Source organism: Netta rufina (genome assembly GCF_964035555.1).
Source record: "Netta rufina genome assembly, chromosome: 25".
NCBI classification, from domain to species: domain Eukaryota; kingdom Metazoa; phylum Chordata; class Aves; order Anseriformes; family Anatidae; genus Netta; species Netta rufina.
The window spans coordinates 1475793-1488549 of record NC_140149.1 but is presented as its reverse complement, the minus strand read 5'-3'; the positions used below and the strand labels follow the sequence as shown (position 1 = coordinate 1488549).

The window sequence follows — 12757 nt, the reverse complement described above, 5'->3', positions numbered from 1 at the left end:
TTTGCTCCATTTAGATAAGAAGGGGCAGAACAATAGCTACCTCTGTCAGCTCTTGTTTGTCGCTAGCGCAGCCAGCACGACGGAGACCTTGCCTTGCACCCCAGCCCGTATTAGTGAGCACTGTGTCATCCCACAGTTTAGTTTAACATGTTTTTTGCCATTTTTTTTTTCTTTTGGCTGGAACAGCTTTAGCCTGACTCACTGAATTTCCGTCTCTTCCCACAGATTTTTTTATTAATGCGTTTTCCAGTCACAGGCAAAAATGAAGGGAAGAAAACAGTAAATACAATTCAGTCGGAGCACGCAGGGTGAGAGAAAAAAAAAAAAAAAAAAAGAGAGAGAGAAAGGAGAGAAAGAAAGAAAGAAAGAAAAAGAAGAGCCTGACGATTAAAAGGTATTTAAAACATAACGTGGCCCCTCTTCACGCCCGCCCAAGGCAGGGCTCGCAGAAAGGAGCGTGAGCCGGGGTCCGTTCCTGCCAGAAAGGAACGGTGAGTGCAGTAATGCAGGACAGACAAATGACTCCAGCAATTAAAGCCACGCTGGAAATGGGACTGCAGGAAAGTGGAAGCTCTTGTCCACTTTCACCCCTGTCCCCTTCACTCTCAGTCATCTCACGGCTGGGATATAGGGGTTCCTAATCACACAGACCTCAGATCAACGGGTCCCCATCCATTTATTTCGGGGGCTGGGAGCACCTTTTCCAGCCTCCTCTCTTAACACCAGTTCCTTGCTAAGCTGTTAAAACCCCACTCAGAGAAGAAAAACAAAAGAAGAAGAAGAAGAAATAATTTTAAAAAAAAAAAAAGTAAAAAAAATAATTGTCAGAACACCTGAAATTTCGTGTAAGAATGGGCACTGCAGTAAAACCGACCCAACACACCAGCCTTTAAATCTTTTTCGACCTGGCGAGCCCTGACGTGCGATTCTGCCTTTCATTCAAACGGGAGCGATCGCCAGAAAAGAAACGCGCTTTCCTTTTTCCGGACAAGGCTAAAACCCTCCCAAGGACCCGAGGAAAGGAGACAATACGCGCCTGTCCAGCTCCACTTCCCCCCCTGCAAAAATAACAAGCAGCGAGCAGCGGAACACATCATGCAACGCTCTGGGCGTCCTTTATTCCCCACTTCTGCAAACCGCTGCAGCCCGAGGAGAAGCACAGAGGGTGTAAAATAGGGAGGGTGAAGCCAAGAAAGAAAGTGTCAAGGCAGGAGGGCACTCCTGAACGTCAGATCTCTCGGTGGAGAGCATTACCTTGTCCAGTGCCAGCTGTGTCCAGGCTTTTTGTTTCCCCCCGTCTTTAGTCCAACCACGGGGCGGGGTGGGGGGGCAATCAAAATTATATCCAAAGTTATTCTGCACCCGCCCCTTCCAAAAGGGAAATTCAATAATGCCACTAGTGTTTCTACTCGGCTGCGGCAGGGATGCCTTATTAATACTTTATTTCTCCAAGCCCGAAGCTGGCAGGAGAGAGCCGTAGATTCCCCTTGCCCCTCCCTCCCCGCCCTCCCCCCTCCTCCGAAATTAGCCTCATCAATTCAGCTACAATTTGGGAGTTCAGATGCAGACACGGGGCTGAACGTGACCAGACCTGGAGCTTTCTGCTTGCTGCTTGCCAGCGACTGAGGCCGCCTGCAGCCGGGAGGTGAAGGCAGAGGGGGGCAGAGGGGACAGCCCGGGCCCCCCCGCTCCTCCCCCGCCGGTTCACAAGGCAGGGGGCTGCGCGGGGTCCCCGGGGAGCAGCACATCTGGATGCTGCTAGCGGGGTCAGGTCCCCCCTTGCCTAGGGCCACAAGAACTGGAGTTCAATTAAAGAAATCACGCTTAACCCTTTGCTGTCCCCGTTACTCTTTCTCTCTTTCCCTCCCCGCTCTCTCCCCCCCTCAGCCACTCTCTTCTCCACTCCCCCTTCAGCCTCACCACATGGCTGCAGCAACCAGAAAAGCAAGAGGTTAAAGGGAAGAGTGAAACGCATCCTTTCAAAACCCAAATGATTTCCTCTCTAGACAGCGCTCTCCACCAGCCCCGAAAAAAAGTGGGCTGGGGGGTGAGGGAAAGGACAGGCTGAGCATCCTAACCGCGAAGGGAAACACCGTGGAAAGGAGCCTCCGTCCTCCGCGGACCTCGCGGGGCGTTTTGTTCGTGGGCTGCGTGCCCGGCAGGTCTCTCTCGGGCTGGGAGAGGCGGGGAGCTGAGAGCCGCAGCCAGAAACCACCTGGAGGTGCGGGGTCGGCGAGGAGTCCGGCATCCTGCCTCCCACCGCCCGCTGCGGGACCCAGCGCAGCGCCCGCCGTCGCTCCCGGTGCTCCCAGAGAGCGGCGGATGTCGGGCAGACCCCTCCGTCCCACCTAGGGGTATTTTAGGAGCCCGACTTCGCATTTTATTGCCAGACGGGCACCAGGACCCCCAGGGACTTATTTTGCATGTCTGAGGATGCCTCAGAATGAAGCCAGTTGGGTCACCTAGACTGGACCCATCGGGGTGTTCCCTGCTTTACCTCTTGCGTTTGGTCTCACAAAAGATTTGTGAAAAGTCCAAGAGATCAGGTGGCGAGCGAAGTTGTTGAACGCTGTAACAGACAAGCTGAACAATCTGCTATTCGCCTCCCAAATAATATAAGAATAGAGCTTTTGCTTCATCTCCCACCCCCTTTAAAAACAAAACAAAACAAAAAACCTTGAAGTTATCTCAAACTTTTGGGGAAAGGCTGCAATATTCCTAAAATAAAACTCCGTGCGCCAGGCTCTGAACCACGCTAGGTGATCAGCCGGCGACTGCTGAGGGGCAGAGCCGGGCGAGTGAGACCTGGCAGGGAAACGCAGCTGATGCTCCGCTTTTGGATGCATATGTATGTACAGCAAAGGAATTGTGAGCCGTTTAATGTGGTTACCACCAGACATCTGGAAAACCATTTGATCTTGGCAACCACGGAAGATTTCAAATGCTTACATTGGGACAGGCTGGTAGAAATCAGTTGCTCCTCGATTATTATTTTTTAACTGTGCTTATGAATGAAACGAAATTCTCGTCCGGAGTTTTTAATTGTTTCAATACTGATCTCAAGCGCCTGGCATGCCCCCAGCCTCCTCTCTTCGTCCTTATAATTGAGTTACGCCGACTGCAGCCTCACACAGAGAAGGTGAAAAAGCCGGGTTTGGTGAGATCCCACTGAAATTAATAAGGCCATACCGGAGGGAGCCAAGGCTATCTCACATCCAGCATCAAATGGGTTAACCTCTCCGTGTAGTTCACTGCCAGTCTTTCGCGGGAGTACATAACCCCAGAGATGCGCATTTTCTGCCAATAATTCACGCGGGATTAGTGCTCATCATTTTCTAGTTAAAACCATCTAATTATTCCATAGGAATAGGCATAAAGAAAACCTTATCGGGCCTCAGCTGCAGGTTAGAAATATTCTTTTCGGAGGAGGGGGTGGCTTGTTTCGCCCTCCTTCCCCAGCAGCATCAGCTGGGCCCGCTCCCCCAGCCTCCCATGCCCGGCCTTGGTCACTGCAAAGTCCGGTCAGGATCCTCTTTTTTTTTTTTTTCCCCAACTTCTCTCTACGTGTACTGACATTCCTTATGCTAGGTATATCGGATATATAATATATAAACCTTTTTATATATACTGTTCTCTATAAATGTAGTCACGGTGGTTGCCCTCCTCCTTCGCCCGGAGCTGTACTTGCAGAGGCCAGCATCTGTCCCGCTGCAGTCTGTACCAGAGGGAAAGTCTCCACCGGCTTCAGCGAATGTTTAAAGTTTCCTGGTCTGAGTTTCCTCTGGCACCGACTGCATTGCAGAATGAAAAACGCAACGTGTTTTGTTTATTTTCTAAACCCACATTCTTACAAGCAAAAAGCCCAAACTACAGCCCTGGGATTTGATCCCCAGAAACGAATCCCACTTTAAACTAAACTAATTGGGCAAACCTCTGCTTCTCAGCTACAGCAATAAAGAGGAATCAGTAGTTTTCCAGCCCTACAAGTGAAGGATCGGGTCCCTGCTGCCTCTTGGTCCACAGCAACAGCCCATGGGATTTGGGAACTTGACGCCGGAAAGTTATTCACTGCTAATCAGCGTTAAGTAAAACATAATGTCTTAAAAGTAGCGGGGAGAAGATGCAGTAGCTTTGAAGCTGCATCGCAATTACGCGTAGAGTGGGTAAGCAGTGTCCTGGCTAGTTTTATTTGAGCTCCATGTCCCAGTAAAACAGCCCCCGCCCTCCCTTCCTCCCCCATCCCGCAATTATTGAAAAGCTAAGCACAAAAAAACAAAAATACTGAAGGCCAAAAAAACAGACGGCAGTGCACTAGCTCCAAACGTCTGGCCCCTCGCTTGAGGCCATAATTAATTTGAGATTTATTTTTATTGGAGAACCCAGTCTCGTCTGACCTTAGCCAAACAAGACTTCAGCTAGACCCTTGATGCGCTTGAATGGAACAGAATATTTCTCTCTAACTTCTCTTCAGGCGTCCGTGCCTGCTTTGAATTTGTTCCTCAGACTTCATATATTTGGAGATTTGCAGGAAAGATTTAAAGCATTTTTCCCCCTTAGCATTCACTTTCTTTTTCTTCCCGTTTTGCTCCCCTTTCCCCTCCACACCTCCCCATTATTTCTAAACACAAGGTTGGGAAAGCACGCGAAAGGCTAGAATACAAAATCCACCGGACCCAGCATATTGGTGGGGAGCGTTTTGCTGTAAATTGTGAAAGAATGGAGCCATTAGGAGGTCACAGAGCTGGAGGGGGGGCGGCTGCTTGAATGCTGGTGTCTGGCGGGGCGGGAGTCACCGAGTGTAAAATCTTGTCCCCTGAGCCCGACAGCCTGGTTTGTTTTAGAAAGGAGCAACGTGCTACATTTCCAGGAGAAACGACGTTTCGACTTCAATCCAATTGTGTCTTGAGGGCAAAGAGGGGAAGAAACAATGCCAGTCCTGCCCACGCAGGGCTTGCCTTCACCACGGGTAAAAGTCGGGCAGGATTTGCCAGGCACCGGGAAATGGAAGGGTTTTTTTTCCCTTTAAAGCAGAGAGGTGGGTGCAAACTAGAGCTAAATCCTTAAGTAGCGAGTTGTCAGGACGCATTAATCAAAGACTTGCTAAAGTCTAACAACTTAACGGCGTTTCTGCCTCAAAAAAGGAGAACGATTCGGTGTATGTGCGGATTAATCATCACTCGGGGTGAGCAAGACTTAAGAGCTGACCGCAGCCTCAGGCTGGACGTCAAGCTGGAACTGCAAAGAAAAGAAGCAGGGTAAGGATCCCCTCGGCAGGGACAAATCTACCTGAACTGGAAGAAAAAACAGTCCGTCAAGTCTCTGCTTTCCCCTATTCCGCGAGGCTCAGCTCTCCAGATGTTCTTAAAGGTGTGCTGCGGATTTCTGCCAGCAGCCGCCTCTCCAGCATCCACGCGTGCCTGTGGGACGCAGCTAATTCCCTGCACGAGTCCCTCTGCAGAGCCTTTCCCTCCGTTAGGCATTAGGCATCCTCCCTGCCGCAAGATTTCTGCTGGGGGAAAAAAAAAAAAAAAAAAAAAATCCACCCACGAAATACTGGGGGATTCTTTCCTTGCAACCTGCGCCCGGAGCAGCCCTCTGGCTGCTACTGTTTCAGTAGGAGGGAAAGCACGGCCGTGTCAGGGTTTGTCAGTGGCCTTCGCATTGCCCTCTCCAAAGAAAATCATGCTGTTTTATCCTTCAAGAAAAAAAAAAAAAATAATAAAAATCGTTGGGGCTTCTGTAAACTTCCAGGCAGAGGGAAAGCAAGAACAAACCAAATATTGTTTCCAGCCACCCAGACCATTTTGCCTTCGTGAATATGCTTCTTTGTATGGTACCACAAACATTATGTCTGCATGAAATCCATTTTTAAAGCGAGAAGTCCTGCGCTTGCATGATGGTTCCTTCTTCCCATCTCTGAGAGGCTGGACAAAAGACCGTCTTCGTTCCCATTCAGAGGTCTGCCCGAAGACCATTTTCTGCACAGGTCAGCCAAAGGGAATCCAGTGTTTTAATGCGGGACACCCCAGGAAAAATCACCCCTAGCAAGGTTCACCTTGGAAGGGGAAGGCTGGAAAGGAGAGCACAAAAGCAGGAGGCGCTGATGCGATAGCTCAGGGGAAGGGGGAGTCTTTCAGGTGAAGAGGGCGAGAAGGGGGATTCCTGCACCCCAGCAACAATTTGCAGACATTCAAGAAGAGGAGGGACCCCTAATGCCCTCTTCTATGACTTCTTTGCCTTTCCCTGTCCCCACGGGTGGCGCCTGGCAGGAACCTGGGCACTGAGCGCTGGGGCACCAGGAACAGAGGCAGTGACTTATCCATGCCAGGAGGGGAGAAGGGTTTGGATGTCGCCCAAGAGCAAAAGAAAAGCGAAAGAATAAGACTCCCCAGATTATTCTTGCACTGTCTTTACTCACGTATTAAAGCACAGGCAGCAGCACAGGAGGAGAGTCAAGACTGCTGTGGCCCAGAGTAGCTTGTGGCAGTGGTAATTAAAAATGCAGCATGCAGAGGTCATGTTGCTTTGCTTATAGTCCTAACTCTTTCCATACCCTTGCAGTCAGGATTCCAGTGCTGTCTTTCAAAATTTAATTTCTCAATTATATTGCATGTTTCATTCTCTAAAGTCAAATACTCATGTTTAGATGAGATTAGGACCCTCTGATATACTGTAGATTATTAACTATTTGCAGATCAGTAAGTCCCAGAACGGCTTTTAGGAACAGAAACAATTTATCCATGATGTAGAACAAATGAGTAATCATAAATGATCATAAATAATTTTATACTTATGATTTTCTACTCCCTTATTGTGTTAAGGCCCATACAAGAAGGGATACAAGAGAGAATGAGTAGTGCTGTCATGAAGTTATATAGGATCTTTTGGCAGTGCTGTAGATGCAGACCCACATGTCCTATGACGTAAATCAAGGTTACAACACTGGCAAGCTGAACATTGCCAGTATGACTCAACACAAACCATCCGTGTTAAACCATTTTAAAATCCAGAACCTCCTCCTCCTCCAGCATCTTTGTCCTACCTCACACTTCTGCATTTTAAAAACCCTGGTGAGAAAAATTGTGACCTGATGGTAGTCATAGGCTGTTTTGTACCTCAGGGGTACGACAGTAGATCTGTTCTTCCTAGGCCTTCTGGAGAACACCCTGCTAGCAACCCCCTCTCATCTGCAACACACAGAGAGGAGGCTTTCTTCTGCACAAGGCATGGAATAAACATAACACTTATATGTATGTGTTATACACTTGTTAAAGACATTTTATACAAGACACTGCTCCCAGTTGTGATTTTCTTCTGCAGGATGGAGGTACCATGCCATGAGCTGGGATTCCATGGAAGTCATAAATAAATACTGAGTCCCTACCTCCCGTGAGAGAAGCAAAATTTTTTTCCCCCTCAGTAGATGGAATAACATGAAAAAAAAAATGGAAAAAGAGAAGGATTTGGAACTTAATCTCTCACTTTTTAAACTTTTTGCTCACCGTGACTTGTCAAGTTGTCAAAGATGAGTGAGGGGAAGCAGGAAAGAGAAGGCAGATGCTGTCTAAAAACTGAACAGTGCCTCCTTCTTGCACAGCACTTTCATCCACACTTTAAAGATGGAGGAATTGAGGAACAAAGAGTTGGAGTGCCTTGCCCAGGAACACCAAGCCCACCCCAGCAGGGTTGTATCTGTACCCGTGTTTCCTGACTGTCTGCCTCAATCATTAGGCAGTCCTGTCTCTTCTGCAAGTAAGTAAGCCAGTCACAGAATTGCTCTGTGTGCCCTGGCATCTGTGGAAACTGTCACCAAATTCAGAGGAGCCAAAGATCAACCTGACCTGTGTTTTTTAAGGCTCCAATTCTCCTGTATTTAAGCATCTCCTAACCTTTAAGAACAACTTCGCTGACCTTAAAGTACCTTTTTGCACCACTGGTATCGAACTGCCCGACTTGAAACTCTAAGTCTGTGGGAGGTATCTCCTTTGTCTTCAGAGAACTTTGGATCAGTCCTAAGAGACTTCTGTCAAAATCCTGCTGAGTTTTTTAAGCAGAGGAACAAGTAATTTCCCCATTGACATTGGTGTGAATGAAGCTTTACAGGCAAAATGCCAAAGACAAGGCCCCTGCCCAAAATAATGGCAGCTGATGACGAAGGGTTGTAATAAAAGGCAGAGAGCTCAGCATCACACTGTTCACTTATCCCTCCACTTGCTGAAATGCTGCATGTATGTCCAGCCGTACAAGTTCTTCCTGGTAGATAAAACACATACTTACATGAAGAGAACTTTGTCCAAGCACTTTGCCTGGAGGATTATACTTAATGAGAAGGCTATCCTGACACAGTTACGGACTGACTCACTCAATCCCATTGGAATGTTAAATTATTTAGGCCTGCATCTTGGTTCCACTTAATTCAAAAGGAATCTTGCTACTAACTGTAACAGCAGCTGGATCTAGCCTCACAACAAAAGGCAATGATACCATAATATAGGATGTCAAAGAGCCTTCATGTCTTCATTGTAAACAGAGCACATCTAAGATCATTTCCCACACATAGGAACTCCAAAGAGAAATTATTGCTAAAGCCAGGCACAGACTACTTAACTTATTTCTTTACATGAACTTTTAGTGAATTTGCTTTCATGAGACTTTAATTTCATTTCTTTTCCACAGAGTTTATGTTCTTCTGGAATCTTGTACAAAGCTACATGAATTTAATAAACAAAATTAAATCATCAACATTCCTTGAAACACTGAGCTATGAGTGTGATTTGGGGGAATATTAACTGAACCTGGAATCTTGACCATTCCCAGTAAAATTCCCTATAGAAACCTGGTCCAGAGAGCTCCACAAGTTCACCCAATTGGGGAATACAAGTAATTCCACTTGACCTGGGAGCCCTCCCACCAAGCTGCATTTCCAATACTAATACCTCTAACAAACTGCCCACAAAATGATCTGTGGCCTAGGGAATATATACAGAAATCATTCAGGGAATCACTTCCAATAATGTGTAGGTACATGAAAATCACAATTGGCGCATGGATCATTGACTAAGGGAAAGGGAGAGAGAGAGAGAGAGGGAGAGAGAATTCCTGTAATAAATTATTCATTACAAATTATCCACCCAGCTCTAGTTAACACCCTTCTGTGTTTCTTCAGCCTGTGAGAGAAGAGGCTTGTGTTTTAGATTTTCTCTAAGTGCTGTTGCATGCAGGGTTTGCCTTAAACGTGTAACCCAGATGTCCCAGGCTTGGTTTATTTACATTCTTGGGAACTGTTGTGGAAAAAAAACTATATGATGTCAAATATAATATAGTACTCGATTGAGTTATAAAGGGACAAGGCTGTGCCAATTCTTCTTTGGAATTTGTTTTAATCTTATGAAAGAGGCAGAAGCGGCACACTGAAATACATTCTAAGATTCACTTTTTAATTAAGAAAATGTACATAGATGATCAGCTATTCAGAGTGCAACATCTAGTAGTATCTGACATTAGCCATCACCAGTAAAACCAATTGAAGTCAATTTGCCTACTGAATGGTATGGAAGAATTGCTCAAGGAAAAACATAAGTAATATTGTGGAAGAAATGCCAGAATTACAAAGTGTTGTGACAATTCATTTCTTCAGTAACTGAAAGAGATGTTTTGCTTCAGATCATTAAATATTTCCCCCCTCTAAATCCATTTAGAAATGTACCTTTCAAAACCAAAACATTTCATATCATCTTGCATATTGAATTCAGTGGCTGGCGCAGCAGAGGAATAGACAGATATTAAATTAAATTTAGCTTTGGTTCAAAACTAAATGGTATCTAGGAAATCAGAAAATTGGAAACCAAATTAAGAAACCACTATGATACGATATTGGTAGCACGCTGCTGCTATCATATTGGCTTCAGAGTAAGAAACCACTACTATAATGAAATTCAGGACACTCTCACTATAATAGTAGTTATAGTATAATCCACCAAACCAAGCATCAATAATTTATAAAAGGCAAGACCACTTTAACATATTGTTACTTCCTGATGATTCAACTTTTGACTCAGCCCTGCATATTTCCAGAACTATAACTGTGATACTTCAGACACTAACCCCTCTCCCACAGAAAGTAAAAGATTTTTTTTTTTTTCCTGCTAAGTTCAGTGAGAATGGGAATGAGACTTTCAACTAATACAAACTACTACAAATTTTTAAGGATTGTAATTTTTGACATTACCTGTTTAAAGATGCTGTCATGTCTTACCTTGACGTAAGACGAAGTGTCTGGCACAGTCTGAAACATCCTTACTTGTTTAACAGATATCTTTAAAGGTCTTAAACTTGACCTGAAATTAAAAGAAAAATAAAATCACATACATATATATAAATATTAAGTATAGCAAAACCAAAACGTTTTAAAAATAATAAACAATTAAATAATAATAAATAATAAAATTTAAAGAAAAGTCATCAGGTATTTATGCGTACCCTTTAAAGAAAGGGCACAGAAAAAACGTCCACCACAGTAACTAAACGTTAAGTAATATACAGGACTTCATAAAGAAGGGTTTTATTTCTGCGTTTTAACAACAGTTTGTTTGTTTTTGCATTTGGGTTTTTCACCCCCTCAGGAAAAGAGCCTTCTTCACTTTTGACGAGAACAGAGGGAAACGTTTGACATTTGATTAACTGAATTTCTTAGCCAACAATTAAAAGCCAGCTGAAATACTCATGTTTTCATGTCGAGACTAGTTAACCCTATTGACTTGTATCCAAGGGTTTCACTTGGCTAAATGAAGGGCAGTTGCCTTTCGTGACTCATTGAAACCATTCCGAGCCATTAGCCTGCCGGCCTCTATTGATTTAAAGAACCTTTCTCACCAATAATAATTAAACAATAAATTTAAAAAATAGCAAACGGAAGTATCATTCCAAATAGCAATAAAAAGCCCAGGGTTGTCAATCTCAGCCTTTCTGTTTTGGATAGTGCCGTTCCTCAAACGCAGCGGAGCTTTATCTCAGGCTTGCATCAACGAGGTGCATCTGTTTTTCTGTATTTCTAAGACTTGATGATCTCCCGATGAACAGGTTTTTTGCCTCTCCCCCGGCCCCCCAAGTCACCACGACAGAGATGCAGAGATTAACAACAATTGTGAGAAACTTAATGGTGTGTGGGAAAATAAATCTGTAGTCACTAACAGGTCTGACAACTATTTTTTTCTACCCGCTTCTCTCAGGATCTGTAGTCCCCTTGGAAAGCGCCCGAAAACGATTAGCTTACTGCAATTAGTGCATCGTTTAAAAGCACGCCCTCCCCCTTAGTATGCAGCTCGTTAGTGCTGCTGCTCTGACGCTCCCGTTTTCCCGGGGCGTGTGGGGGAGAAGACACGAATTTATCCCCAGTTTACTGCCGGCGTTATGCTACAGGATCAGAACCACGCGTGAAGCTGCGCAGGAGCGGTCAGCACGCCTCGCAGTGCTCGGGACACGCTGCGGGGGCCTGGCTCTGCTCTGCCCGTGCCGCGGCCCCGCTGCTCCGCCGGCTGTGCCCGGCAGCCGGGGAAGCGTCCCCGTGCCCGCCGGTGCCTTGCTATGAAACATCTGTGAGTTACAAGCACAGAGAAAGGAAGGGGGAAGAAAAAAAAAAACACGCGCACACACAAAAACAGCCCAACAACTCGGGAAAATAAAAGCTCTCTATCTGCACGTATGCCCCTTTTATTGTTTTTTAAAGCATTTATTAGGCGGCCAGCTGGCACAGAAGGGCAACTGATTATAAAATCGACAATGTGTTTCTGATAAGTAGTTTTTTTTTTTTTTTTTTTTTTTTTTTTTTTTTTGTCGTCCTCCTTCCTAACACATTCCAGTTTCTTTTGCTTCTGAACTTGCAATGGGGGGTGGGGGTAGATAGAGTTGAGGGACAAGGTAATTTTCCTTAGTCAGTAAATTTTCTAGGGTCAAGGATTCACATATCGAGTTCCCCTGCTCCCCTCTTTGCCCCTGATTAGCGTTCCCCCACCCCCGCTTACCTCCCTCTTATAATTACACATGTTCATATAAATAAATACATCTGCATATTTGGAACCAGCCTTAAGAAGTCTGCTGTGGATTATTTATCAATCACATTGCCCAGCCAGCATCAGCCGAAATATAAAAGGGCCTCAAAGCACTTTTAGATTCACCTCTCGCTTATTCTTATTACTAGGATTTAAATGACTCACCTTTTTTACCCTTTCCCCTCAACCAGTGGCAGACCAGTTTGTAAAGATCCAGGTTGAGACCAAAAATAAAACTCCCCACCAGCTGTGGATTACTACCCTGCCGCTGCAGTTTTGCAAAGGAGAGATTAAACTTGTTAGATCCAAAGCAGTGCTGAAGTTAAAATTCCCAGCCCATCCAGACAGGCTGCATCAACCAGGCATTTCCTCAGGGGGCTTCTGCAGTGCTCGCAGCTCCAGGACGTGCTTTCCTTTCCCTCTCTTCTGTGCCCTCTACTTTTCATTTGATTTCCGTTTTCCCCTTATCAATATTTCAGCTGCTCCCTCAGATTAATCACGGCTATGTGACATCTTCGCCCAGTGAGCCTGTCTGGCGCTACTCGCAACTTTAAAGAAGGAAAAAAAAAAAAAAAAAGAGAAAGAAAAAAAATTCACAACTTTCTTAAAAAAATATTGCTGAGGAGTCAAGCCGAAAAGAGACGCTGAGTGGAGCTCAAGTGCTACTTTAAATCCCCTTTTAAAATAAGGAAGTTTCAAATATCCGTTTT

The 12757-nt window shown here is 45.3% G+C and overlaps 1 protein-coding gene across 2 annotated transcripts in view; it reads right to left on the bottom strand.

Annotated features, from left to right (window-relative positions):
- FLI1 (Fli-1 proto-oncogene, ETS transcription factor) overlaps nucleotides 1-12309 on the bottom strand; it is an 88784-nt gene extending 76475 nt beyond the window's left edge. The window contains exons 1-2 of one of the 2 annotated variants that reach the window (XM_084301565.1): nucleotides 12213-12309; nucleotides 10229-10337 (exon numbers count right to left, since the gene is read on the bottom strand). In XM_084301565.1, coding sequence (XP_084157691.1) covers nucleotides 10229-10294 — 66 coding nt within the window. In that variant the 5' untranslated portion in view covers nucleotides 10295-10337; nucleotides 12213-12309. The remainder of the gene's footprint in view (nucleotides 1-10228; nucleotides 10338-12212) is intronic. The other variant, XM_084301567.1, reaches the window with a different exon arrangement.
- Nucleotides 12310-12757: the final 448 nt, after the last annotated feature.